The sequence below is a fragment of the Pelodiscus sinensis genome, chromosome 1 (assembly GCF_049634645.1).
Source record: "Pelodiscus sinensis isolate JC-2024 chromosome 1, ASM4963464v1, whole genome shotgun sequence".
NCBI lineage: Eukaryota > Metazoa > Chordata > Testudines > Trionychidae > Pelodiscus > Pelodiscus sinensis.
In genome coordinates, this window is record NC_134711.1 from 137,390,402 (window position 1) to 137,417,992 (window position 27,591).

General features: G+C 48.9%; 1 protein-coding gene across 6 annotated transcripts in view; it reads right to left on the minus strand.

The window, feature by feature from the left end:
- The window catches only part of LOC102455908 (rap1 GTPase-activating protein 1), a 78,484-nt gene that overhangs the window by 41,630 nt on the left and 9,263 nt on the right, over positions 1–27,591 (minus strand). For all 6 annotated transcript variants that reach the window (XM_075903319.1, XM_075903341.1, XM_075903337.1 and 3 more), the window contains exons 2-4: positions 21,377–21,467; positions 20,854–20,889; positions 5,269–5,316 (exon numbers count right to left, since the gene is read on the minus strand). In XM_075903319.1, coding sequence (XP_075759434.1) covers positions 5,269–5,316; positions 20,854–20,871 — 66 coding nt within the window. In that variant the 5' untranslated portion in view covers positions 20,872–20,889; positions 21,377–21,467. The remainder of the gene's footprint in view (positions 1–5,268; positions 5,317–20,853; positions 20,890–21,376; positions 21,468–27,591) is intronic.

Genomic DNA, 27,591 nt, shown 5'->3' on the forward strand with positions numbered 1-27,591 from the left:
CCCCCTCCTGGCCAGCCCTGCTTCCTGCCAGCTGGTTCTCCTCCTCCAGATCTCCCCCAGCCAGCCCCATTTCCCCAACCCCCCCACCCAGCCCTGCTTCCTGCCAGCCACCCCCCTGATCTCCATTGGCCAGCCCCACTGCCCCTGCCCCCGCCCTCCGCCCCACCAGCCCTGCTTTCTGTCCCCACCCCGTTCCTCCCAGCCAGCCCTGCTCCCCTCCCGGCTGGTCCCTTCCCCTCCCCCCCCCCCCAAGTGTGTCCAGTATTTTTTCTGAAGCTACCTGGTAACCCTAGCCAGGAGCTGCTCCTCACCCTGGACCTGGTTTCCCTGCTCCCAGGATGTCTCCCAGGCTTCAGAGGAACCTGGGGGAAGGCACTTCAGGTGAATTCTATAACTTTTCCTATCTACACAAGGGGGCAAGGGGTGGGCTAGAGGGGCTGTGCACGCCTCTCTTGGCCTACTCAGCCTGGGGGTCACACAATGGTCTGCTCATGTGTATGCACATGGAGCACCACTCCAGAGCACTCAGCCCCATGATGCTCTCACACAGGAACCACTCGGTCCTTCTCACAAGGTTCCTGGACAGGCCTGACTTCTTCGGGCCTCCATGGTGGGACACCTTCCCATGACAAGCTGCCACTAAGGAGGCCAGGGTCATGGAACCACACAGAAGTGCTCTACACAGTATAGGGTCATGCCTGCACTCGGTCAGCATTCGCTACCAGTCAAGCACAACAATGCGGAAGAGACTGAGTTCGGGCATGGAAACCTGCCAAGGAGAGGTAGAGGAGGGGATCCCAGTACCACTCTCTCTGGCAAGCAGCATCTGCCGCTCACACACATACCTCTCCCAACACTTCCCCACCTCCAGCGGCCAGGGATAGAAGTTCTCTCTCTGCAGGACACCACCAGTACAGGATCTAGGGTGTGCAGGACATGGAAGGAAGCTGAGCTGCCCCATCCCCTCCTCCCACCTGCAGGCTCAGGGGCGTGAGCCTAGGTGAACTAGGCAGTTGCCTAGAGTGCCGCTGGCCCGGGTGCCCGATGATGACGTCACGGGGCAGCGGGGCACGCCGTGATTATGTCACGGCCATTGACAGCTGTACAGGTGGGGGCACCAATTGTGCCGCCTTCCTGGGGCACCAGCTGCCGCAGCCGGCCTCAGGCCGCTCCTGTGCAGGCTACTGGCCTGGCGGCACCTTCCCATGCCTGATAGTCCCCGGGCCATGGGGGTAGCAATGCTCCCATGGGATGTCCGTGCTCCTGCAGGAAAGTGCCTACTATATAGGCAACAGATGGCCTTGCTCGAAGCACACTGCCATCAGTTGAACCAAGACCTTTGGTGTCAGCTCAGAGATCAGGGCTAGGCTTCATACACAGTGTCTCCTGGGATGAATGCCCTATGAACTTTCTTCACAGCTGGGCCAGCTGAGAGCTTGGTACGTCCCCCACCTCCCACACCATCTACCCAATTCCATGGGATCCGCAGGTGTAAATGCACCCAGGAAGAACTCATGAGGGAGCAGATGGCCTGCCTGCAGTGCCTCATCCAAGGGCTTGAGGATGAGTGCCAAGAGTGGGGTGCCAACCGGAAGGAGCACTGGGCTGAGGAGGAGAAGAGGAAGGCTGCCTGGGACCTGCTGGTGCACCAGCACAATGCCATGTTCTCCTCCCTCACCTCAGTGATGGAGTGCATGGCATCATGCATGGAGTAGGCCACCAGCCACTTCCCCACCCCTGCCCCATGGATTCCCCTCACAGCCTCCCCAGGGGCCTCCAGGACCCTAAAACACAGGGAGCTGGGACCTCTCTGGCAGCCAAAGCCTCCCAACCACCCAGAGGCAGATGCCATTCTCAGCCCGATCTCTGAGCCCCCATACCTGGTTCTTTCCCCTCCCCTGTTCTATGTCCTCCCAGTAAAGAGTCTTGTTTTTGCAACAAAGATTGTTTTATTATTTTGTCTGCAAGGGAGGAAGGGAAGAGAGGGCAGGGGAGATGAAAGGCACCCACAGGGAATGCAGACACGTGGGAGAGTCTCACAACTGGTTTTACATGAAACTCTCCCTCAAACCCTCTCCAATGAGCACAGTGATAGAAATGTAGCCGTGTTAGTCTGGGGTAGTTGAAGCAAAATGCAGGACAATGTAGCACTTTAAAGACTAACAAGATGGTTTATTAGATGATGAGCTTTCGTGGGCCAGACCCACTTCCTCAGATCAAATAGTGGAAGAAAGTAGTCACAACCATATATACCAAAGGATACAATTAAAAAATGAGCACAGCTCCTTAATGTGCTCTCCATATGACACTGGTGTCCAGCTGCTCAAATTCCCTCGCCAGCCATTCAGCCTCAGCCCCCTACCCACCCTGGGAGAAAAGTCTCCCCCCTGGTTTCGCAAAGGTTGTGGAGCACATGGCAGGCCACCACCATAAAGGGAATGTTGCATTCGCTGAGGTCCAAGCAGGTGAGGAGACTCTTGAACCTCCCCTTGAAACAGCCGAACGTACATTCAACAAGCATGCGGCACCTGCTGAGCCTGGCATTGAAGTGCTCCCTGGTGGGGTCCAGGCTGCCCGTGTAGGGCTTCATGAGCCAGGAGAGCAAGGGGTAGGCTGCTTCGCCCGGCATGATGACAAGCATGTAGTATAGGGAGTGTAGGGAGCCACCAGGCCCTGCACCCCCATCCACAGCCAGATGTGACTCTCATCCATCAAGTAGAACAGAAGGTTTATTCGTTGACAGGGACACAGCCTAGCAGACTTGTTAACACAGGAACCAGGAGCAGCCAGTACAATCCCACTTGGGGAGAGGGGAGCAGTGCTCTGGGCCCCCTCCCTTCATTCTCAGCTGGCCAAGAGAACTCACACACCCAGCAACTGGTCCCCACCCTGCAGGTAGCATTGTTCAGATTCCAGGGCAAGGTGCCTCCTGGTTGCTCCCCCCACCTTGGCTCAGGTTACAAGACAGCCTGAGCTATTGTTGTGTACATGCTAAGATGGGGCAGAATTCTTTCAGTGAGAGCCACACCTAATATACCCATCTCTAGCATACAGTGCAGTGCCCAGGGAAACTGAGACAAACACATGGGGTTACAACAGAGCAAGACAGGACAGTAGGAATCACATCCAGCATAACAAAGCAGACAGGGCAAACACAATCCCCACTATGTCACATATCCCCCTCTCCCCGCAGTTGAGAAAGCCAAGTCCATGGCAGCAAAGTCGTTCATCATGGTGTCCACGTTGCCCAGAATGACGACCCTCCATAGCAGCATGTGGATGATGGCCTTTGCTACTTGCAGGACCTCAGCCCCAAATGTGGATTTCCCCATGTCAAACTGGCTCCCGACGGAGTGGTAGCTGTCCAGCGTGGCGAACTTCCACAGGACAATGGCAACACGCTTCTGCATGGGGATGGCAGGTATCATACAGGTGTCCTGTTGCCTGAGGGAAGGAGCAAACCACTCGCAGAACTCCAGGACAGTGGCCTTGCACATGCAGAAGTTCTCCAGCCACTGCTGATTGTTCCAGCCCTGCAGGACAATGCAATCCCACCAGTCCAAGATTGTCTCCCAGTGTTCTGCGGCATCCAGGGGAACAAGGGGCACATGCAGCAACAGGAGCACCAGGACCTGGGTGAGAAAGGCCTGTGGCCCATGCTGGGGTTCATCCCGCGGTTCCTCATCCTACTGGAGCAACATGCGGGCAGTCTGGAAGTACTGTGCCATGAGGTGCAGTACGAAGCCTGTGAGCCTGGCACTGCTTTGCAGCAGCTCTGGCTCCATTCTGTGAGTGCCGTGGTATCCGCAAGGGCAACCAGAGCCTACTGCGTCCCTTTTGTGTCCCACAAGGGGGCGCAGCGGAGAAGCGGCATGTGAGACACGGCTGTAGAGAGGAGGAGCCCCTGTAAGCATACGTCATAGCTTGCCTAACCAAACAGCCACAGGAAGTATCCGCCCTCCTGGTGCCCTCTGCAGAGTGCTTCCGGGGACCCTATGTCCAAGGCAGGCTCCAATCAATGTGGATGTGCTATTTTGGACTAATTCTAACTAATTTTGAAGCTTCCCCATAGTGGGGATATGCTATTTTGATTTTGTTAAATTAGGAGTTAATTTAGGATTTTAATAATTTCAAAATAATTTCCTAGTGTAGACTTGGCCTAAGATATCTAGGTTAAGGTACATTTCACAGAACAGCATTGTTACACACAAAACTTCTGCAAATAAACTCCAGGGTCCAGATCCCACACCCCCTCGCCCCAGCCATGTAAGGCAGTCAGACAAAACCAGAATAATCAAGTTGTGAGCCAGACTGAGGAAAATTAAGCCACATGTGGCCAAACAACCTTAGTCCCTGGCTGAGAAGACTTGTTGGAATGGTGTCTTGTTACTGCATAAAGGGGATGGAACCTGGGGGCAGTGGAGAATGTTGATGCAAATAGGATAGAGCTAAGTGATCTCTCTCCTGTCACTTAAACTGGCCTGGAGCTGGTCAAAGCTACAATCCAGGGTGTAGCTGAGGCTCCAGGGATGATCTGTGAGGAGGAGAAGGATTTTTCACCCACCATTTGGAGAGCCTGCAACCCTGATTAAAAGAGGTGACTCAGCTCCCAGATAGGGCAGCCCTGCTCATGCTGTCTGAAAAGCATTATTACCACATAAGAGCACTAACACTAAGGAGGCTCTGGGCCACAGAACAGTGGAAGTAGGTGACTGCCAGAGCCCATTCCCACCATGCTAGGCACCATCTGTCCTCCAACACCATAAGAGAAGGACCCAGAGCAGCGAGGCTCCATTTTCTGACAGTGAGAGTGACGAATGCACCACAGCAGTGAAAGGCTGTGTCTACACTGGCACCCTTTTCCGGAAAAGGGATGCTAATGAGACACTTCGGAATTGCAAATGCCGCGGGGATTTAAATTTTCCCCGCGGCATTTGCATGAACATGGCTGCCGCTTTTTTCCGTCTCGGGGCTTTGCCGGAAAAAAGCAGCAGGGATCTTTCAGAAAATAAAGCCTTTTCCATAAGATCCCTTATTCCTCTTAAAATCAGGGATTTTGAGAGGATGTTTAGTATATTTCCATCATATTGCTTTACTCTCTTGTGAAACATCCCCAGAACCTTTATAAAAATATGAAGGCTTGAGCTACAAATACTAGACTCCTCCCCTCAAGGAGGCTGAGGAAGCCAGAGTGCAGGGCAAGCTGCTAGGACAAACACTTTATATGTCATTCTCAAAAATATATAAAGCACCAAGGACCTCACTGACCTTGAGTGGAGCTGGGAGGGAACATCTTTGCTCATCCAGACGACTCCCCTGAAAATAGACACAAAGACAGTAAAACCTCATGCAGCAGCAGATCTGTTTCCTCTCCCCTCTGCTTCACATGCCAAGGATCTCCTCAAATTCATCCCAGGTTGTGTAATGAATTTAAGGAGATCCTTCATAGGCTCCCCTCAGAGCTGGCCCAAGGTACGGGCTGACCAGGCTACTGCCCGGGGCACCACGCCCAGGGGCGGGGCCACGTTCCCGGAGCCCAAGGCACACAAATGGCTCAGGCTGACCCTGGCTCCCCTCTAATCCACTGCTTTAGGAGATACAATGGGGGAGGTGTGATGTTATTTGAGTAAAATAGACCATGTCGCTACCATTGTTATACCATTGCAACACATCTTATACAAAGTATGTCATGTAAAGGATCAATGGAAAAGTTATGATTTGCTGAATAGGCTTATCCTGTTGGCGTGTGTGTAGCATTCTTGTATTTGAAGCTATGAACATGAGCCATCAATATGTAACAGTATTTCAAATATTCCTGGAGTACCAGCTAAGTTTATATCTAGTCTGGCTAGCACATTGAGAAACGACCATTCAACTTGATGGCCCATCAAAGAACACTTAGCTCCCACAATGGCTCTTCTTGGGAATGTTGTAGCCAAAAAATGAATAATGGATCCTGCTATCAAAGCATGCCAGAATACGTTATTTGCTCAAATGGCCTTGTACTTTTCCGCAAATTAAGACTGAGAGCTTTGCCCTCCACATGGGAGAAAGTATAAAAGACCCTCTATTGTCCTTCTCTCCTGCTCTGACCTCTGGACTATGGACTTAATAGAAGCATTACAACAAATGGACTGAGGACTTTCCAGAGACTACAAGTCAGCAGTGTTTTCCATCACTACTTCAAACCTGATCCAAGAATTTTGCAATGGGTGCATGCATTTGATTCCTGTGAGCATTTTAACTCTTTCCTCTGTCTTTTCTCTTATAAATAAACCTTTTGATATCAGATACTCAAGGACTGGTAATAGCATAATTATTGGGTAAGATCCAAGTCATATATTGACTTAGCTATGTGGCTGCTTTCTTGGGATTAGAATAACTCTTTCTTTGATTAAACTGGTTTTTAATAGACACTGACCATTAAGGTGGTGAAACAAGGACTGAAATACCAAAGGAGACTGCATTTCTGACTTCTTTTTAACCAGTGTGGTGACACAGAAGTTTACCTTTCATACTGGCTTGATAAATCTTATGGAAGAATAACCACCAGTTTGAGGTGGATCTGCCTTATTTCTCAGCTGTTTATCCTGAATTCTCAGACGTGACCCAATGAGGCATGTTTTACTGGAGAATCACTGGGAAGACAGTAGTGCTGTGTCTAGACTGGCCAGTTTTTCCGGAAAATCGGCCGCTTTTCTGGAAAAACTTGCCAGCTGTCTACACTGGCTGCTTGAATTTCCGCAAAAGCACTGACTTCCTACTGTAAGAAATCAGTGCTTCTTGCGGAAATACTATTCTGCTCCCATTCAGGCAAAAGTCCCTTTTGCGCAAAGCTTTTGCGCAAAAGGGCCAGTGTAGACAGCTGAGATCTGTTTTCCGCAAAAAAGCCCCGATTGCAAAAATGGCGATCGAGGCTTTTTTTGCAGAAAAGCGCGTCTAGATTGGCACGGACGCTTTTCCGCAAAAAGTGCTTTTTGATATAAAAGAGAAAAAGTTGATACTTGCCTGCCAAAATGTCTGATATTTTGGGTTAAAACTAACACAACTCCAAACTTTCATTCCAATCTAGCACTTCTGGTCAGAGATCAGAGATGTACACTCCCATCCAACTTCTCTCACCTCTAGCTCTCCAATCCTTCCATCTCCACTGCCCCCCATTCCAGACAAAAATCAGAAATGGGAGCAACAAAGTCAAAGAATGGAGTTCAAAATATTCATTCCTTTCCTGTTTCTCCACAAGACTTTGCCAAGCTGGCATCTCTCTGACACAAGGACTGCTTCCAAGTTCGTAAAATCAAACAAGATTAGAGCTGGAATAGACCTGAAGAGGTCATTTAGTCCAACCCACCCCCGCTCAGACCAACCCTAAACCATTTGAGCCAGGGCCTTACCAAGCCAGTCCTTAAGAGCCTCTAGGGATTGAGATTATACCACCCTCCAACTAACCCATTCTAGTGCTTCACTACTATCCAGTGAAACAGTTTTTCCCAATATCCAACTTAGATCTCCTCCACCACAACCTGAGACTACTGCTTCCTGTCCTGTCATCTGTCATCACTGAGAATAGTCTGGCTGCATCCTCTTTGGAACCCCCATTCTGGTACTTGAAGACTCCTATCAAATCCCCCCTCATTCTTCTCTCCGGAAGACCAAATAAGCACAGTTCCTTCAGCATCACTTCATAGGTAATGTGCCCCAGCCCCCTAATCATTTTCATTGCCCTCTTTCTGTAGTGGAGCTCAAAACTGGATGCATTATTCCAAATGGGCCCTGATCATTGCCAAACGAAAGGGAATAATCACTTCCTTCAATCTGCTGGCAATGCTCCTACTAGTGCAGCCTTCTTGGCAAGGAGGATACATGGTTGATTCATATCCAGCTTATCCTGGAGGGAAAGGGGAGCGGTGACGTACACGGTCAAGGGGTGGGACCTGGCCATGTACATCGCCGCCCCACCCCCCTTCACCTCCCGCCATGGCGCTCGACTGCGCTACTCAGCTGGGCCGCTACGGGGGAGCAAGCGGAGCAAGCAGCCATTTGAGCTCCCCCGTGGCGGCCCAGGTGAGCAGTGCAGAACTCAGCCGAGTGCCACGGCGGGAAGGGAAGGGGGGCAGGGCAGTGACGTACATGGCCCTGCCCCCTGGCCGTGTATGTCACTAGGGTTACCAGGTAGGGTAAAAAAAACCCGGACACACTTGATCGGGGCGGGAAGGGAGAGGGACCGGCCAGGATAGGAGTTGGGATGGCTGGGAGGAAGGGGCGGGCGGGAAGCAGAGCTGGGAAGGGAGTCAGAGGCAGCGTAGCTGGCCAGGGGAGAATGGGAGAGGGGCGGCCGGCAGGAAGCAAAGCTGGTCGGGGGTGGCAGTCGGGGGCAGCGAGGCTGGCCGTGGGAGATCAGGAGGAGGAACCAGCTGGCACGGGGTGGGGAAAGGGAATCGGCCGGCAGGGAGCTGGACTCACCCAGGCACATGCAGATCCCAGGGTGCTGCTCGCCCCACGCATGGTCCCAGCAAAGGAAGTCCAGCTGAGGCTCCAGCATGCGCTGGAATAGCACTCAGGAACAGGGACAGAGCTTCCCCTGCTTCCCAGAGGCAACTAGAAGCTCCCAGTGCCAATCGCAACCCCCTGCCCCTGCCAGGCTTCTGTCTGGCACCCAGCCAGAGAACCAGAAAACACCGAACATTACACCTGTCTGGTATTTTCTGATTTTTTTTACTGGACAGAGAGCCCAAAAACCAGACTGTCCGGTAGAAAACCAGACACCTGGCAACTCTATACGTCACCGCCCCGCCCCACTTCGCCTCCTGCCATGGCACTCAGCTGAGTTCTGCACCACTAAGCCGGGCCTCCGCAGGGAAGCCCAAACAGCCGCTTGCTCCCCCGCGGTGGCCCAGCTGAGCGGCGCAGAACTCAGCCGAGCACCACGGTGGGAGGCAAAGAGGGGCGGAGCAGTGACGTGCGGTGTGACAGCGGCTCCAGGCCCCGTCCCCTGGCCGTGAACGTCACCACCCCACCCCCCCTTGCCGAGCGCCACGGCGGGAGGCGAAGAGTGGTGGGGCAGTGACGTACACACCCAGGGGGTGGCGCCTGGATGAGCGTGCATTCCCAACGGAAACAGAGGAGAGCGGAGAGAGAGTGAGAGGCAGGAGGGGGAGAAGAGAAAGAGAGAGACAGAGCAGAGACAGAGTGAGAGGCAGGAGGAGGAGAAGAGAAAGAGAGAGACAGAGAGAGAGGCAGAAGGTGGAGGAGAGCTGAGAGAGAGAGGGGAAGGCAGGAGGAGGAGGAGAGAGACGGAGGAGGAGGAGGCAGTAGGAGGAGGAGAGAGAAAGACAGAGAGACAGAGCAAGAGACCAGAAGCTCAGGAGAGAAGACTGACGTGGAGGAGAGACCTAAAAATCCCATCTTAGGATGGGCTAATTGGCTAGTATCTGTAAAACCTTTTTCTCCTTCACATCCCTTGTTAGCTGAAACTTCAGTTGTACTTTGGCCTTCCTGATTACATCCCTGCATGCTCAAGCAATGGTTTTTTTACTCCTCCTCCGTCATCTGTCCAAGTTTCCACTTCTCGTAAGCTTTCTTTTTGTGTTTAAGCTCACACAAAGATTTGACACTGATCACTTGCCATATTTGCAATTCTCTAGCACATTGTGACGGTTTGTTTTTGCTGCTTCAATAAGGCTTCTTTAAAATACAGCCAGCTCTCCTGGAGATCTTTTCCCTTCATATTAGCCTTCCAATGGAGCCTGTCTCTGATGGAGTCAAAGTCTGCTTTTCTGAAGTTCAGGGTTTGTATTTTGCTGCTCTCCTTTCTAACTTTGGTCAGGACACAGAACTCAACTCTAGAGTCCTAGGGTTGGAAGAGACTTCAGGAGGTCATCAAGTACAACACCCTATCCAAAGCAGGACCAATCCTAACTAAATCAACCCAGCCAGGGCTTTGTCAAGTTGGGAATTAAAAATCTCTAAGGAAGGAGATTTCACCATCTTCCTAGGTAACCCATCCCAGTGCTTCTGCACCCTCCTGGTGAAATAGTTTTTCCTAATATCCAACCTAGATTTCCCCCCCACTGTAACTTGAGACCATTGCTCCTTGTTCTGCCATCTGTCACCATTGAAAACAGCCTCTATCCCATCCTCTTTGGAACCTCCCTTCAGGTAGTTAAAGGCTGCTATCAAATCCCCCCTCACTCTTGTCTTCTGCAGACTACATAAGCCCAAATCCCTCAGCCTCTCCTCATAGGTCATGTGCTCCAGCCCCCTAATCATTTTGGTTGCCCTCCACTGGACCCTCTCCAATGCGCCCACATCCTTTCTGTAATGGGGGGTGCAGAATTGGACACAATATTCCAGATGTGGCCTCACAAGTACCAAATAAAGGGGAATAATCACTTCTTTGAATCTGCTGGCAATGCTCCTCCTAATGCACCCTAATATTCCATTTGCCTTCTTGGCTACAAGGGCTCACTATTGACTCGTATCCAACTTCTCATCCACTGTACTCCCCAAGTCTTTTTCTGTTGAACAGCTGCTTAGCCAGTTGTTCCCCAGCCTGTAACAGAGCTTGGGACTCTTCTGTCTCAAGGGCAGGACTCTGCACTTGTCCTTGTTGAATCTCATCAGATTTCTTTTGGCTCAATCCTCCAATTTGTCTAGCTCACTCTGCACCCTAATCCTACCCTCCAACATATCTACCTCTTCCCCTAGCTTAGTGTCATTCGCAAACTTGCTGAGGGTACAATCCATCCTCTCATCCAGGTCATTAAGAAAGCTGTTGAACAAAACCAGCCCCTGGGTACTCCATTTGACACCGACCACCAACCAGACACTGAGCTACTGATCACTATGCAATGAGCCCGACAATCCATCCAGCCTTCTAACCACCTCACAGTCCACTTATCTCATCCATACTTCCTTTATTTGCTGGCAAGAATACTGTGGGAGACCATAACAATAGCTTTGCTAAAGTCCAGGTATATCACATCCACCCACTTCCCCATCTCCACAGAGCCAGTTACTTTGTCATAGAAGGCAATCAGGTTGGTCAGGCATGACTTTCCTTTGGTGAATCCATGTTGACTATTCCTGATCACTTTCTTCTCTTCCAAGTGCTTCAAAATTGATTCCTTGAGGATCCCCTCCATGATTTTTCTGGGGATTGAGGTGAGGCTGACCAGTCTGTGGTTCCCTGAATTGTCCTTCTTCCCTTTTTTAAAGATGGGCACTACATTTGCCTTTTTCCAATTGTCCAGGACCTCCCCTGATTGCCACGAGTTTTCAAAGATAATAGCCAAGGGCTCTGTAATAGTACCAGCCAACTCCCTCAGCACCCTTGGATGCATTATATATTATACCGACCACCAACCAAACACTGAGTCATTGATCACTGGATTTGTGTATGTTCAACTTTTCTTAATATTTCTTAATCTGTTCTTTCTCCACTGAGGGCTGCCCACCTCCTTCCCATGTGTTGCCTAGCAGAATCTGGGAGCTGACCTTGTCGGTGAAGACCGAGGTAAAAAAAAGCATTGAGCATTTCAACTTTTCCTACATCATCTGTCACTAGGTTACCTCCATTATCCAGTAAGGGTCCCATACCTTCCCTGACCACCTTCTTATTTCTAACGTGCCTGTAGAAACCTTTCTTGTTACCTTTCACATCTCTTGCTAGCTGCAATTCCAATTGTGCTTTGACCTTCCTTATTATACCCCTGTATGTTCAGGCAATATATTTATACTCCTCCCTGATCATCTGTCCAAGTTTCCACTTCTTGTAGCCTTCCTTTTTGTGTTCAAGCTCACCAAGGATTTCCCTGCTAAGCCAAGCTGGTTGCCTGCCATATTTGCTTTTCTTACTCATGGTCAATTTAGAGCAGTGAAGAGTGAGCGCTGAAATGCTGATTTTCTCAGTTGAGAAGCAGACACAATTTGTTTAAACTTAAAAAACAACAAATAGTCTGGTAGCACTTTATAGACTAACAAAACATGTAGATGGTATCATGAGCTTTCGTGGGCACAGCCCACTTCTTCAGATGACCAGTTTGTTTAGCAATTTTCATAGACTTTAAGGCCGGAAAGGATCATTGAGATCCTCTAGTGAGCTTCTGCACATGACAGGCCAGAGAACCTCCCCATCTTTTCCACTGGGACAAGAACCATCTTTTCCTCATGAAATGGACAATTCATCCTGCTCCCATACAGGCCATGAGAATGAATTCATGTCCTTAAAGCTAACGGACACAACTTTTAGTTAACTATCATACATATGCACCAGGACCCAGAAGTAGACAGTCCCAACATTAGGGGTAGACTTCACATTTAAATCAGGCTCAAAAAGAATAAAGTAAGCTCTCACAGTTGGATCTCCATCTACCCCTGCTTTCCCTTACTGCCTGTACAAAGGAAGATGTAGAAGGTAAAACCAAGCTCACACAATTTTCAGGAACAAAAGACAGGACTATGTAGCACTTTAAAGACTAACAAGATGGTTTATTAGGTGATAAGCTTTCGTGGGCCAGACCCACTTCCGCATCTCTATCACAATTCTCAGGAATGAGACAAAATAGAACACAGAAAGTAGAGAGAAAAAAGGAAGTCTGATGTAGCACTGAATGGCCACATGGTAGCACTAGTGAGACATCAGTAACAGCAATAATAATGAACGATATTTCTCCAGCCCATGTTATAAGCACATAAGAATGGCCATAATGGGTTGAGAGACCACAGGTCCATCTAATGCCAGGTGCCCCAGAAGGAATGAACAGAACAGGCAATCATTAAGTGATCCATCTCCTGTCACCTATTCCCAGCTTCTGGAAAACAGAGGCTACACATATCATTCCTGGCCATCCTGGCTAATAGACATTGATGGACCTATTTTCCATTAGTTTATATAACAGCTCTTCTCTAAACTCTGATAAAGTTTTGGCCCTCATATCATCATCTGGCAAGGAGTTCCACAGGGTAACAGTGCATCGTGTAAAGAAATACTTCCTTTTGCTTGTCTTATACCTGCTACTTATTAATTTTATGTGGTGACCTCTAGTGTTTGTGATATGTGAAGGAGCAACTGACTTTTCCTTATTACTTTTTATACACGAGTCATGATTTTGCAGACCTCTATCATAGCTCCCCTTAGCTGTCTCTTTTCCAGGCTGAAAAGCTCCAATTTTATTAATCTCGCCTTATATGGCAGCTGTTCCCATGTGGCTAATTTATGTTGACCTTGTATGAACTTTTTCCAATTCCAATATATCTCTTTTGAGATGAGGCAACCATACCTGCATAAATAGTCATTAAAAAGTGGATAGACCAAGGATTTCTAAAGACACAATAAGATAATTTCTCCCTTAATCCTTATCCCTTTCTTAAGGATTCCCAACATTCTGTTGGTTTTTTTGACTGCCACTACACATTAAGGTGATTTTTTCAGAGAACCATCCACAATGACTCCAAGGTCTCTCTATGGAGTTGTAATAGCTAATTCAGAGCCTATCATTTTATATGTATAATTGGGATTATGTTTTCCGGTATGCCATTTTGTTGCCCAGTCACACAATTTTATGAAATTATTTTGAAGCTCTTCAATTTGCCTGGTACTTAACTATCTTGACCAATTTTGTATCATCTGCAAATTTTACCACCTCATTGATTACCCCTTTCTACAGAGCATTTATGAATAGGTTAAATAGGATTGATCCCAGTACATACCCCTGGGAAACACTACTAGTTACCTCTCTCCATTCTGAAAACTGACCATTTATTCCTACCGTTCCCCCTCTCCCTCCTTCCTCCCCCCCCACTCTCCAACTACTAATCCGTGAGGAGGGCTTCACTCTTATTCCATGAGAGCTTACTTTACTTAAGAGCCTTTGATGAGGGATCTTGTCAAAGGCTTTCTGGAAATCTAAGTACACTATATTCATTGGATCCCTCTTGTCTAGATGCTTGTTGACTTCCTCAAAGAATTCTACAGGTTGAACCTCTGTAAACTGGGACACTCTGGTCCAGCAACATCTGTGGTCCAACAGGACTATGGCTATTCCAGGACCAGAAAGTCTTGGTAGAGGGCTGATGACTAGGAGCCCTTCAGGCTGTCAGGGCTGTGGGCTGCTGGCAGCAAGTTACCAGTGGGACTGGGAGCCTGGCTCCCTGTAGCTAAGCTACTCAATACACCCGAGAGCCTGGCACGCTGGGAGTTGGGCTGCCCGGCATGGCAGGCAAGGTGAGGGGCATGGACCAGCAGGGCAGCGGGGCCTGTGGTCAGTCCAGAGCTGGGGGGAAGATATGATCTCCCCTGGTCTGGCAAAATTCCTCATCCGGGACTGGTCAGGTCCCAAGGGTGCTGAAGGTCCAACCTGTAGATGATGGGTGATACATGATTTTTCCTCACAAAAACCATGTTGACTTTTCCCCAACAAATTATGTTCATTTATGTGTCTGATAATTTTGTTCTTTATTATAGTTTCAACCAGCTTGCCTGCTACTGAATGCCAGCTACAGACCAAGTGTCAGATAGAAATATACATAGTTTCTTGTAGCATCCCCAAAGTTCTGCTGCTGTACGAGCCTAAAGAAAATCATGGACTCTGGCTCTAATCTCCCACAATCTAAAAAGGCAAACAGAAAAATGGAAAGCATGTACCAAAGTGCCAAAGGTGATGAATGGCACAACTTTGCAGCTGGCAAATTTCTTCGAGACGTAACAGGAGGACTTTAGGAAGGACTTGACCACGGAGAAGATTGTGGCATTTAGGATAATCTCCAGGGACAGTGTGGAAGAAAACATGGAGTTGGTTGTAAGAGACAAATGCGATGCTGATATTGGCATCATTGGCAGAGCACATGAGGTAAAGGTGGCACCATCGGAGATAAAGGCAGTTAAGAAGGGAAGGCAGAGTTACACAAGCTTTTGGAGGGGAGACAGAAATCAGATTTACTTAGTTTTTACTCTTAGCCTCAAAAAGCCAGCACAGCTCAAAGACCATTAGCTGAAGTTTATCCTACCTGTGCATTAGCTATGGAATTGGCTACAAATCCCACCTGTTCAGTGTCTTCAGTGAGTGTGAAGTCTCACAGGTATCGTTCATGGCAGGGTTTTCTGGCAGGACCTTTCCTGCTAGTGATGGTGTTTGAAACTTAAAATGAAGCTAAGCTTCATTTTCAGGAATTTTCAATTAAAACAATGACACCATTTCAGCTGTTAACTGAGCACACGTAATGGGATGTGGCCGGGTAATGTCCACCCAGTGAATTACACTGAAATTACATTAAGATTGCATAAGCACTCGATCAGGATATGCCCAAGTTGAGGTCAGATATACACCTCTAGCCTTCCCTTTGGTTAAATACTCACATGATATTTTTTATGTATAATATACTACACTATTTTGGTATAGTTTACAATATTTTAATTCCTATTTAATTGTACTAATTTAAATGCCATAACAGTCCTATTTATCTTTATAAATATCTCTGCTGATGTAAATGAACTTGGCTCCATTGATTTCAATAGAGCTGCACCCATTTATCTCTAGAAAAACTTTGGTCTTTACACTTATTACCCATAGTTTCCTTCTCTCTACTGTGTATATTGTAGTAAGTCAGTCATAGACATACATTTCCTTTTCAACCACCAGTAGAGCTGCTTGAAATATTTTTAAAAAATTATATTGCTGAAATTATTTTTGTTTTGAAGGGTCTGAAATGAACCCATTTTCCATTTGTTAAAAGTTTTTCTTCTGATGTTTTGCCTTCTGCTTGTTAATTATTTTTAATCACTGTGCATGGGATTTTCAACAGCACTCACTTGTGCTCCCTGAATCCCTTCAGTCCGTTTGAAAATCCAAACCTCAATTTTCAAAAACTAACTGGGGAAGAAGGAAAGGAGAAAAGGAAGGAGAAAAAAATGAAAAATATAATAGGGAAAACTTTGACAAAACATTAAATCAATTTTGTTAGATGTTTTAATTTTAAAAAGGTAAGTTATCTAAAAGTTGAATCTCCCTAGTCCGGCTCCCTCAGGACCTGATCAGTGCTGAACCAGAGTTGCTGAACTATGGGTGGTCAATATTGTCTAGCAGCATTACCACTCCAGACCACGGATGTTGCCGGACCAGAGTGTCAGATTAGAGAGGTTCAATCTGTATTTTTTTTTAAAAAGGGTTTTTTTTTAAATGTTACTAGCTCTAACCAGCAGTACATCCTTTCTTAGTGCAATTCAGGGGTGAAACTGTTAACTATAGTGCTAATTTATCTACACACAAATGCGCAGTAGCCTTGATTATAGGCAACAAAGAATCTAATATAGCTGCAAAATCAAGAGGCTTATATAAGCTGCAAATTCTCATGAGAGCTCTGTGTTGTTATACACAATCTCTGGCACATGAGTCTAACTACAGTGGATGACATCATCTTCATAAGAAGGGCTGCACCCCAGGCAATCATTAACATGCTAGGGCACTCTCCTCCTACAGAGTTTAAAAGGCAGGTGGAAGGGAAATTGCACACTTTACAATATGCATTTGAGCTAGGAAAACAGCTCTGTACTTCCTTCCAGCACAGAGTTACGTAAGACCTGCACTCACGTACAGCATGTCCTTCCATAGCTATGAGAAAATCCACTGCAAAGTGTACTGTGCCATTTCAAATCTTCTCTCCCCCCTGTGGCTGAAGGGAGAATTGAATCTGTTCACCTATAATCACTGGGATAAAAGTTATGAGAAGCCACAGCCAGACATTTTGGCCCCCCCACCTTCCTCCAGTTTGAGGCAGGCCCAATTGTGAACTGCTAACAGAACTAGGCTCCTACATCAAGGCAGCAGTTAGGGTTAACAAACATACAAAACCCTTTTGCCTCCCCCTGTTCTAATTGTTTTCCAAGGTGCTGCCCTTGCGCACTCCACCCCATCCCACCCCCGCCACTCACTCTCCCCTAGCCTCACTCACTCATTTTTCCAGGCTGGGGCAGTGGATTGGGATGCAGCAGGGGTGGGAGCAGAAATAAGGGCTCAGGATTTGGGAGGGGGCTCTGGGCTGGGGCATGGACTCTGTGATGGGGCTAAGGTTGAGGGGGTTGAGGTGCAGGACTGGGCTCCAGGCTGGGAGGTGGACCTGAGCAGTTTGGCATGTGGAAAGGGGTTTGGAAGAGATATGTGCTCTGGGCTGGGGGCATGGGTTCCAGAATGGGTCCAGAAATGAGAAATTCTGAGTGCAGGAGGGGGGCTTCAGGCTGGTGTAACAGTGCAAGAGGTAGAAGGGGTGTGCTCTGGGAGGCCTTTGTGGGGAAATCCAGGCTGGGGTGTAGGCTTTGGGTGGTACTTTTCCTTGGGGGGGGGGGACCTCCCAACAAGTGGCCACAGAACAGCCTGCACACAGGAGAGTGGCAATGCACAGAGCCCCCTGACTAGCCCTACACCTTACAACTGAGCCAGGTAGGGAGCCTGCCAGCACACCAACCAAGCTTTTAATGTCCTGTCCATCGGTATTGGTGACCAGAGCCACCAGGGTCCTTTTTTGGCTGGGAACCCTATTCCCATGAAAAGGATGAGACTTAGGGGACACCCTTTTCATTGGTATCTCACATTAGCTAACCTAGGCAGTTCCCCACCTAGTGCGCTGGCATTTGTGAATCATATTCTGAGGTGCCTGTCTCTCTGCACACATTGTGCAGGTGCCTACGGGTTTGTCAACAAAACAGCACCCCTGCAGTGTGCCTAGTGGAGATGCTCAATGCTGACAGGCATATTTGATAGGAATTCTCTCTTGTTGACATAATAAATAATAAAAGCACCTCCATGAGCACCTCCATGTGAGAGAGAAGCTTTCTATAGCACTTATGCCAGTGCAATTTATGTCACTCAAGGGCACATCTTATTCACTCCCCTGAACGACAATGTATGCCAACGTAAGCTGCAGTGTAGACATATCCACTATGTCTACACTGGCACTTTAGTCATGAAAATTTTGTCTCTCATGGGTGTGAAAAAACACATCTCTGAATGAGGAGAAGTGACAAAAAGCCACTCTCCTGTTAACAAAGCTTCCAGCCTGTGTTTGGGGTTGTTTTATTTTGTTGCTGGGAGAGCGCTCTCCTGGCTACAAAGAATGGCCACACAGTGCACCTCCAAAGGATATGGCTGCAGAGGTAAGGTGTGCTGTGTAGACCGAGACTTTGTGAATCACAATGTTCCTATGATTTTCTCGGTGCCTAAAAGTTAGGTGCTACAACCTTTAGCTCTGGGCTATGCTACAAATTTATGTGAGTATAACTGCATTGCTCAGGGATGGGGATTTTCCACACCTTTGTGGATCCTATTTATACCAACTCAACTTCCAGTGTGAACTATCTTGATTGGAGGGCTTCCCTCGTTGACATAGCTACTGCCTCTTGAAGCAGTAGAGTACCTGTGCCAATGGGGAAAGCTACTACTGTCAGCATAGGTAGTGTCTTCACTAAAGCCTTGTCTACAATACCACGGGCGATCGCTCTAAGTTACGTAACTTCAGCTACACAAATAACGTAGCTGAAGTCGATGTACAGGTTGAATCTCTGTGGTCTAGGACTCTGGTTCGACAACAACATACATGGTCCTGCTGGACCCCAGATGCTGAACCAGATAGCCTCAGTCACAGAGGTTGCCAGCGGTTGGGAGTTCAGCCAGCAAGCAGCCTGAAGAGCCAGTGGCCTGGGGGCAGGGAACGCAGCTAGCAGCCAGAGGCAAGGAGCCCCGCCAGCCAAGTGCAGAGTCACCACCAGCCGGGGGCAAGAAGCCCCATTGGCTGTGCCGGGCAACAGCTGGGAGTGGAACCCTGCCAGCAGCCGCGGCAGTGCACTGGCCAGTCCAGTGGCCACGAGGGGAGTCCTAGGAGAGCCTGAGGCTTAACTTCTCTTGGTCCGGCAAACTCCCACCTTCAGGACCACTCAGGTCCCAAGGGTGCCAGACCAGGGAGGTCCAACCTCTACTTATTGGGGTCTTCACCACAATAAGTTGAACTTGATGCTTTCCCATTGACTTCACTTACTCTTCTCATTCTGGTGGAGTACTGGATAAATGGACATTCTGCTGGGTGGATCACTGCCCATCAATCCAACCCACAGTGAAGACATGCCCTTAGTGCTCTCATAGCGCAGCTGCACTGTTCCCAGGCAAGCTCGGAGCATTACATACCTATGTCCCTTTCCAGATCCAGGCTGCTATCAATAGAGCTGCATAACACACTATTATTACTTAATACAGCTCAATACTTTGCACCTGGAAACACCACAAATATTACATCAGTTGATTGAAAAAATTGTTTCCAATTTAAACTTGTACTTTTCCATTTAGAAAAGAGCTGGTAGCTGAAGGTCAGATTTTGCCACCTTCACTCACACAGAGTCATTCTGTACTCTCTGAACAATCCCAATAACACTGCTCACAGAGTAAACTGCTACTCATCATGCACAAAGGTGGCAAAACCTGCCCCTTACAGTTCAGATGTTTAGATATAAATACCACACACAACTTCTCACTAAGGGCTAGCATGTACCTTTAGTTACAGCCCTGAGTATGGCGTGGCATGTAGATACAGCACAATTTTTCCCCACAATTCCCTCTTCTGTTGCAGCAGAGTGTTATTTATTAAACTGTGTTTCTGGGTACAGCGCCAAAGGTTTACTGGGATGGTGAAATAGTGCACCCATTATTTCAAAAAATATTTCAAAATAACGTGTGTCTTGTGTAGACGCGGGGCAGCTATTTCGGGATACCTTAGGTATTCCAAAATAGCCATGCAGTATAGATGTACCCTCAGATAGTAAGCACTTTGGGGCAGAGTCTGTCTTTCTGCTCTGTGAATGTACAGCATCCAGTACATTAAGGGGTCCTAGGCACCAAAGTAACACAAATTAAATAACATATGGAGGCAGAGTCACCCTTTCACCTCCCCTCCTCACTCTTGCAGAGAGTGTACTGTAAGTACAACTCCTGCTCTCCTTGTGCTACCAGTATTTTGACCCAGGCAGGTCTTATATAACTGTGCAGCGGGCTGGACTCTGGGAGCATGACTATGTGGGCCGGGAACTATTTGGCCTTTCAGAAGGAGTTTAACAATATTTTAAATAATACTGTCTCAAAGCAAATGGCATCTGCGCAGTACAAAACTGAAGGTACTGTGAGCACAGTCCACATGTGAAACACACATGAATTACATTTTTACATAAAGTTAGATAACAACTAGAAATCATTATGACACACTCCTGCCATTAAATTATATATTCTGTGACACAGTGAAGTCAACAGAACTATGCCAAGTTACACCAGTTTAAGTTCTGGTCCACAGTAGTTAATTAGTTACTCATCAGGAAACTATGTGGCCATAGCTAAATCTATGCTAATGCTGCACCAACTAAGCAGTCATTGCTATTCATCATCATCGTGTGACACATTTTCCCAAGGGACATCCTTGGGAACACAGCCCCCCGGATGGTCTCTCTTAATGAAGTACAATGATCACCCTTAAAAATATGTAAAGAGCAGAGTTAAGGTTTCACATTAACATTGGCATTTTCTGACATTTGAGTGCTGAACTCTGCACCCTTAAATTCTCTAATGGGCACATCTTTGCATTTAAATTAATTTTGGGTGCACCCCCACACTCTGTGTGAGTTTCTGAGGGAGGTGGCACTGAAGCCATCCTACCAGGAAGGCAAGAGGGAGCCAGGAGCTCAAAACTGGGAGAGCACAGCATATGCAGATCAAAACTGAAGGACACAAATGAAGCTGCTGTGGAGGGGCAGGGACAGAACTGGAATAGTAGAAGACAGTTATCAGTTACCAGAAATTACAGTGTGATGGAATAACTGTTCCTTACCTGCATTTTTTCAATCATTTCAAACAAGTCCACAGTCTGTGAAGAGAAAAGGAGAACACAGAAAGAGACCTTACATTTTGATGAGAAAGAATGTTATCTGCCAGTAACACCAGTATGACAAAAATCACAAGGGTTCTCATGATGCATGGCAGCAATTATTCATCGGCGGATGTGAGGAAGGAAACCCTCTTCCTACATGGATGGCATATTACCGAACTACTGGCCAGGTGCATTGTTTTCACCTTGCACTGATAAAGGCAGAAGAGCAGCCTGATCTGGTACTGAATGAGCCAGGATTCTGGGCCACATGGACTAGTTACATCTGAAAGACCAAGACAATGGCCTACTTTGTTGTGTCAGCAGATGGGACATTAAACTAGATGGACCTGTTTTTAGGGCACTCACTGAGAAATACATACCTGTGCTCACCACACACACACACACCATTATGGTGCCTATTGCCTGCCTTCCTGTTCTCAGATGCTTTAGGCATATTCCCATCTCTGGGCAGGCAGCTCCTTACCTTGTGAACAGCAGGGGTAAGTGCAGTCTGGGAGTCCTGGGCGGGAGAATCTAGGATGTCACTGATGCAGTGTTCCACCTCATCAGCTCTCCTGAAGGGAGATAATTGTCATTAACCTGTGTAGCACTCAGTCCCTCCCCAAAACTGCCCTGGCCTACTTCCTTCCCCACCCAGCAAGAGAAAACTCCTGGTTCACATATCCCTGCAACCCTCTCAGACGTGCCTCTCCCCCACTGCTTGCCACTGGTTCCTTGTCCCTGCCCACTTGCAACAACTTCCCCACAAATCACTTCCCAATGTAGGGCTGCCAAATGGTTTAACCAAAAATACTGAACAAAACACTTAAGGAAAAAATTCTGCTGAGAAAAAAAAGGGGGAGACCAAAGGTGTTGAGCAAATCTTTAAAAAGGGACCCCGACAGCAGTTATTAAGCAAAAAAAAAAAAAATTAAAAAAAAAAAATCAGCATGGCCCCTTTAAGAAGAGGCTTTTTTGCTGATGGCCATCTTGTTTTTCTGTTCCAGCCACAAGACAAGCCCCCAAGGAACCAGGTAAGCCGGGGGGTCCGGGCGACCCAGCGGAGAGTCCAGGGAGATGGACTCCAGGGAGGGTCCAAGGGCTGGGCCCAGTTGCTGAGTGTGTCGTAGGGTTGCCAAGTGTCTGGTATTTTCGCCTCCTGGCAGGGGAAAATAAACAAAAAATACCAGATATTTTAGGTGTCCGGTATTTTCTGATTTTTTTTTACCAGACAGGAGGCAAAAATACTAGACTGTCCAGGTCAATACTGGACACCTGTCAACCCTACATTCTCAATCCCCTGCATATACATTCTCAGCCAAACCACCTCCCTGCTCCAGGGTCCTAATCTAATGGCTGGGTTGCAATGACAAGACAGGCAAGTCCCAGGCAGAACAAAACGCAGGGAAGCAGAGGAGGGTTTTCAGGAGGGGGAGATACCCACGCTGGGATCAGCCTCTGAACTATTAAAAACTATCAGGTTCCCAAGAATCAGCCACCTCAAGAGTTCTCAGTATCGGAAAGGCTAAAAAGTCCCTGGAATCACTGAACCCAGGACCTAAGGATAGACCCACTTGTTGCAGCCTTGCTACCAGAGCCAGGGCATGCAAAGAAGAAAAGCAGGGGGTAGAACTATCATTGTAAAGGCAGGGGTTGAGCAGAGCAGAAGAGGGCCTGTTGCCTGAAACAGTTGCCAACTGTTGCAAATGTATCTTGACTTTGGCCTCTGCTTAGGGTTGCCAGGTGTCTGGTATTTTCGCCTCCTGTCCGGTTAAAAAAAAAAATCAGAAAATACCGAACACCTAAAATGTCCGGTATTTTCTGTTTTTCTTTTTCCCCCTGCCAGGAAGCGAAAATACCGGACACCTGGTAACCTTACGACACACACAGCAACCGGGCCCAGCCCCCGGACCTCACACAGCCCCTCCTCCCAGACTCTCCGCTGGGCCATCCAGACCCTCCTGCTGGACCCCCCTGCTTTCCTGGTTCCGCAGGGGATTGTTTTGTAGCTAAAACAGAAAAACAAGATGGCCACCGGCAAAAAAGCCTCCTCTTAAAGGGACCATGCTGATTTTTGTTTGTTTATTTGTCTAATAACGGCTGTCCTTTTCTTTTGCTCAACAACTTTGGTCTCCCCCCCCTTTTTTTTTCCTCAACAGAATTTTTTTCCCAGTATTTTTTTTGGGGGGGGAGAGGGGGTTCAGTATTTTTCGTTAAACCATCTGGCAACCCTACCTCTGCTATAGGCCATCTCACGAAGACATGAAAGGCTGCAGCGGTCATGCAATCTGGGGGAAAAAAAGTCAAACAGCAATCCTATGTCTAGCAGTCTAGAAGAATCTGCATTATACTGCAAGCTCAGCTGACAGCAGCCATAAGGTTTAGCCCTAGCACTCTTAATAGCAGCTGTTAGCTTTTCTGTGCCACTCACAATATTTAATAAAGGTCAAAGCTGGTGTGGGAGAGAACTGTGATTTCACAGGTAACCGAGGCTGCATGGGGGCATTTAACAGGCACAGCAGGGAATAAGAGGTAGGTCTTGTCCACTTTTGTCATACAACCTTGCAGACAGGATATGAAAAGTAAGTACTTCTATAACTCATGCTAACACAGTGTGGCTCTGTGTCCCCTTCTAGCAGATAAACCACACAGAGGTTTCGGATTCCCCTGCTATTTCCAAGCTAAGAGATCCATAAAAGGCTCATGCTTTAATATCAGTGATCCCAGGATCATACCCCACGGATGACCAAACAGCGGTGTTATTTGTTGTAACATTTCTCTTCACTGCCTTGTAACTATCAGGCCACAATCAGCTCTGCAGGTCAAGAATCCTGAGGATCTGCATTCCACTACTGTCTCACAAGTGTACCTGTGTAACCACTTGTGCCTAACTGGGTTGCCAATTCTCCCAGCCAGATGGACCGGATACCATTTGCAGCAATGGTATCTGGTCAGGAAAGTTGGCAACCCTATCAGTGCCTTTGGTTTCTGCCCACTATGTGAAATGATCCACATAGTGGATAATGGCATGCTTCCCCCATTAGATGCTCCTATAGCTGAAGTAGAGGAGATTTGTGCTGTGCAACTGAAAGTTGATAATATACCTGTTTATGACCCATATGGGAGTAAAACAATATATAAGTTAGTCTGAGGAGCCTGGGGTAATAATTGGCATGTCTATATTCAAACCTTAATTTTGCAAACTACTTAATTTTGTATGTTGTGTGAATATTTATTTTCTTTTTGAATTTTTATTTTTGTAGTTGGTTAATGGGAGCTGCTCCTTTAAGAAAAGAGCCAGACAAACAGAGTGCATCTGAGATTGGCGGCACAGCATGGGAGATTTATGCTGTGTCCCCAGAGAGCAGATGACTCTGCCTTTGTAGGAGCCAAAGGAGATCAGAATTTCATTTAATAAACTCAACTCTCCGGAAAGAAGCCTCATTTTTAAAGGTACAAGTTTAGTGCTTTTGCAGGACTGAATGCCTCAGTCCTTTTTAATGTGCAATAGACCCTTAAATCTGCAGATCCCGAGTCTGAATCCTTCCTTGCTCAACAAGGATTAAAAGTTGTTCCCATCTAATCATTCTAATGGAACATCAGTGGCCCTGCTATGACAGGAGTCTGGCTGAGTCCCAGTTCTGGCTTCCACATCACAAACTCACCACCATGCATAACTGTCCAGCCTCTGGGCCAGGGACGATCTTTTACTGTGCAAATGGACAATGCCTAGACCAACAGGTCCCCAGTCTTGGCTGGACCCTCTAGTGAGAGCTGCCTCAGTAAAATCACTTACCTCACTATACATATAGGCTGTGTCTACACTGGCACCTTTTTCCGGAAATGCTTAAAACGGAACAGTTTTCCGTTTTAAGTTTTTCCGGAAAAGGAGCGTCTACATTGGCCCCGGAGTTACCGTTATAACGATGCGCTTTTCTGGAAAAGCGCGTCTACATTGGTGGTGCGCTTTTCCGGAAAAGCAGAAGCCCGGAGCCATTTTGAAGAGGGCAAAGGCCACCAGACCTTTCTGGGAGCGGGGCCAGAGCGCCGTTCAGACACGTGCTTAAAGGGGTCTCGCCGGACAGCCATTGGTCTCCTGCTCCTGTGCCTTGGGGCCTATGCCAGGGACTGGCACCCTTCGCAGGTTCGGTGGTTGCCCTCAGAGTTTTGGGGACACCACCCTTTGGCCCCCAACTGCTTTTCCCTGCGTTTTGTTTTTTCTGCCCTGCTCTGTCTGCTATGGAGCCGTGGGTGGCCATGTGCCTGCTCAGGCCCCTGTTGGGGCTGTACAAGTGCCTGCTGCTCGTGCTGGAGGCCGGTGCCCTGGTGTTCATGTACCAGGAGGCAGAGATCGCCTTGGACTCCCTCACCAGGGAGGCCGGGGCAACCATGTCGCATCAGCACCCGACCGTAGACCGGCCCGTCTGGAGTTTGGAGAGCAGCACCGACTGGTGGGACCGGGTGGTCCTCGGACTATGGGACGACCAGCAATGGATCCGGAATTTCCGGATGAGAAAGCGGACCTTCCTGCAGCTGTGCAAATGGCTCACCCCCGCGCTGCAGAGAGCCACCACCCGGCTGCAGGCACCCATCCCCATGAAGAAGAAGGTCGCCATGGCGCTGTGGAATCTGGCCACACCGGACAGCTACCGCTCGGTGGCACAGCAGTTCGGGGTGGGAAAATCAACTGTCGGAGTGATCGTCATGGAGGTCCCAGGGGGAGTAGGATGGGGGGAGGGTGCTGCACTCCAGGCCCAGGGACAGCAAGACTCCAGGCTGGGTCGCCCAGGGGTTTGGCCCGTCCCTCCCTTGCACAGGCCCACTGGTGGTGGGGGTGGCCGTGGGGCGAGGGGGGCCCTGGTGTGTGTGTGTGTGTGTGTGTGTGTGTGTGTGTGAGGACAGAGGGAATCAAGGGGGGGGCAAGGGAGCGCACACTCACCCCTGCCATAAGTGATGTGTTCCCTTGTGTTTCTCTGCTCCCTTCTGCAGGTTGTCCACACCATCAACGACGTCCTGCTCCCGCGAATCATCTGCCTGTGCGACGTCGATGAGACCATGGCCGGCTTTGCTGCCCTCGGGTTCCCCAACTGCGGGGGAGCCCTGGACGCCACCCACATCACCATCCGGGCCCCGGAGCATCGAGCGGGCCATTTCATGAACCGCAAGGGGTACTGCTCCATTGTTTTGCAGGCCCTCGTGGACCACTGGGGCCACTTCGTGGACATTTATGGGGGCTGGTCCGGCCGGGCACACGACACCCACATCCTCCGGAACTCTGGACTGTTTCGCAGGTTGGAGGCGGGCACCTACTTCCCCTGGCAGGACTTGACTGTCAGGGATGTGCCTATGCCCATCTGCGTCGTCGGGGACGCGGCCTACCCCCGATGCCCTGGCTAATGCGGCCGTACATGGGGCAGCCGGACCAGAACCGGGTCCGGTTCAACGACCACCTCAACCGGGTCCAAAACCCAGTGGAGCTGGCCTTTGGACGTTTAAAGGCCCGCTTCCGTTGTCTGCTCACCCGTCTCAAGATGGGTGAGCAGAATGCAACGGAGGCACTGGCCGCGTGCTGCGTGCTTCACAACATTGCGGAGCGCAGTGGGGAGGCCTTCCTCCCTGCATGGATGGCAGCCGAGGCACAGACGTTGGAACTGCCCGACACAGCTGCCATCCACCAGGCACACCAGGATGCGGTGCGCATCAGAGAGGCCCTGGTGGACATATTTGCCCAAGCCCTGTAGTAGGGTCGCCTGGGTCTCCCCAGTCTACTCCCTCCTATCCCCTACCCTTCCGCACCCCCACCCCTTACCTCCCTCCCAATTGTAAAGCGTCGGGTCAAAGCACATCGGCCGTCATCGTGACTGTTCGTCGGGTGCGTCGGGCTTAGGTAGGGTTTTTCTTTTTAGTTTAGGCTAGGGTTTAGGCCACCATCGCCTGTCCTGAAGAACAGCCAAGAGGATTCGGGGTTCGTGCGGAAGGCTCAAGTCAGCGTACCTGATTCCACTCATCTTCTGATGAGGGATCTCCTGGCTTTTCCTCTCCCGAGGCCCGGAAGGACCAAAGGATTGAGGTGGCCAGCAACACTACCCAATTGTCCTCCCTGCACTTAGACTATGTTTAATAATCTGTAGTGTGCATCTTTTCACCGTTCTTGCTTGTTAGCTATGTAAATATAGTTTGTGGTTTACATTTTACTGAAAAGTCTCAGTATTTCTTTATGCACCACAAACCAATGACCACTTACAAAGCCCCCCCCCCCCGCCCGGTGATAGAGTAAAGAAGTTGTTGTCCACAGTTTGTAACCCTGTTAAATTTAAGTGGCTAATTGGCATCTCAAATCATTTTTTACAGTTACTAGAGTAACACAAGAACCAACACAAGAATGAATTGAAAAATAGACAACTTTTTATTTACAAGGCGGGGGGGGGGGGGGGGAAGACCTTCACCTGGGACAGGGAGGGGGGGCAGTTATTGCGACGTGCGGCCCCTGCGAGCGCTCCTCCGGGGGGGGAGCTGCACACGCTGGGCAGACCGCATCGGGGCAGCCTGCACGGGGAGGTGGCGAGGAGCAGGGGCAGCGGCAGCGGCAGGGGCAGGGGCAGGGGCAGGAGCTGGGATAGGAGCAGGGATAGCAGGGGGCGTGGGCTGTGCTACGGGAGGGATGTGGGGGGGCATGGGGTCCGGCCATGCCATAGTGTA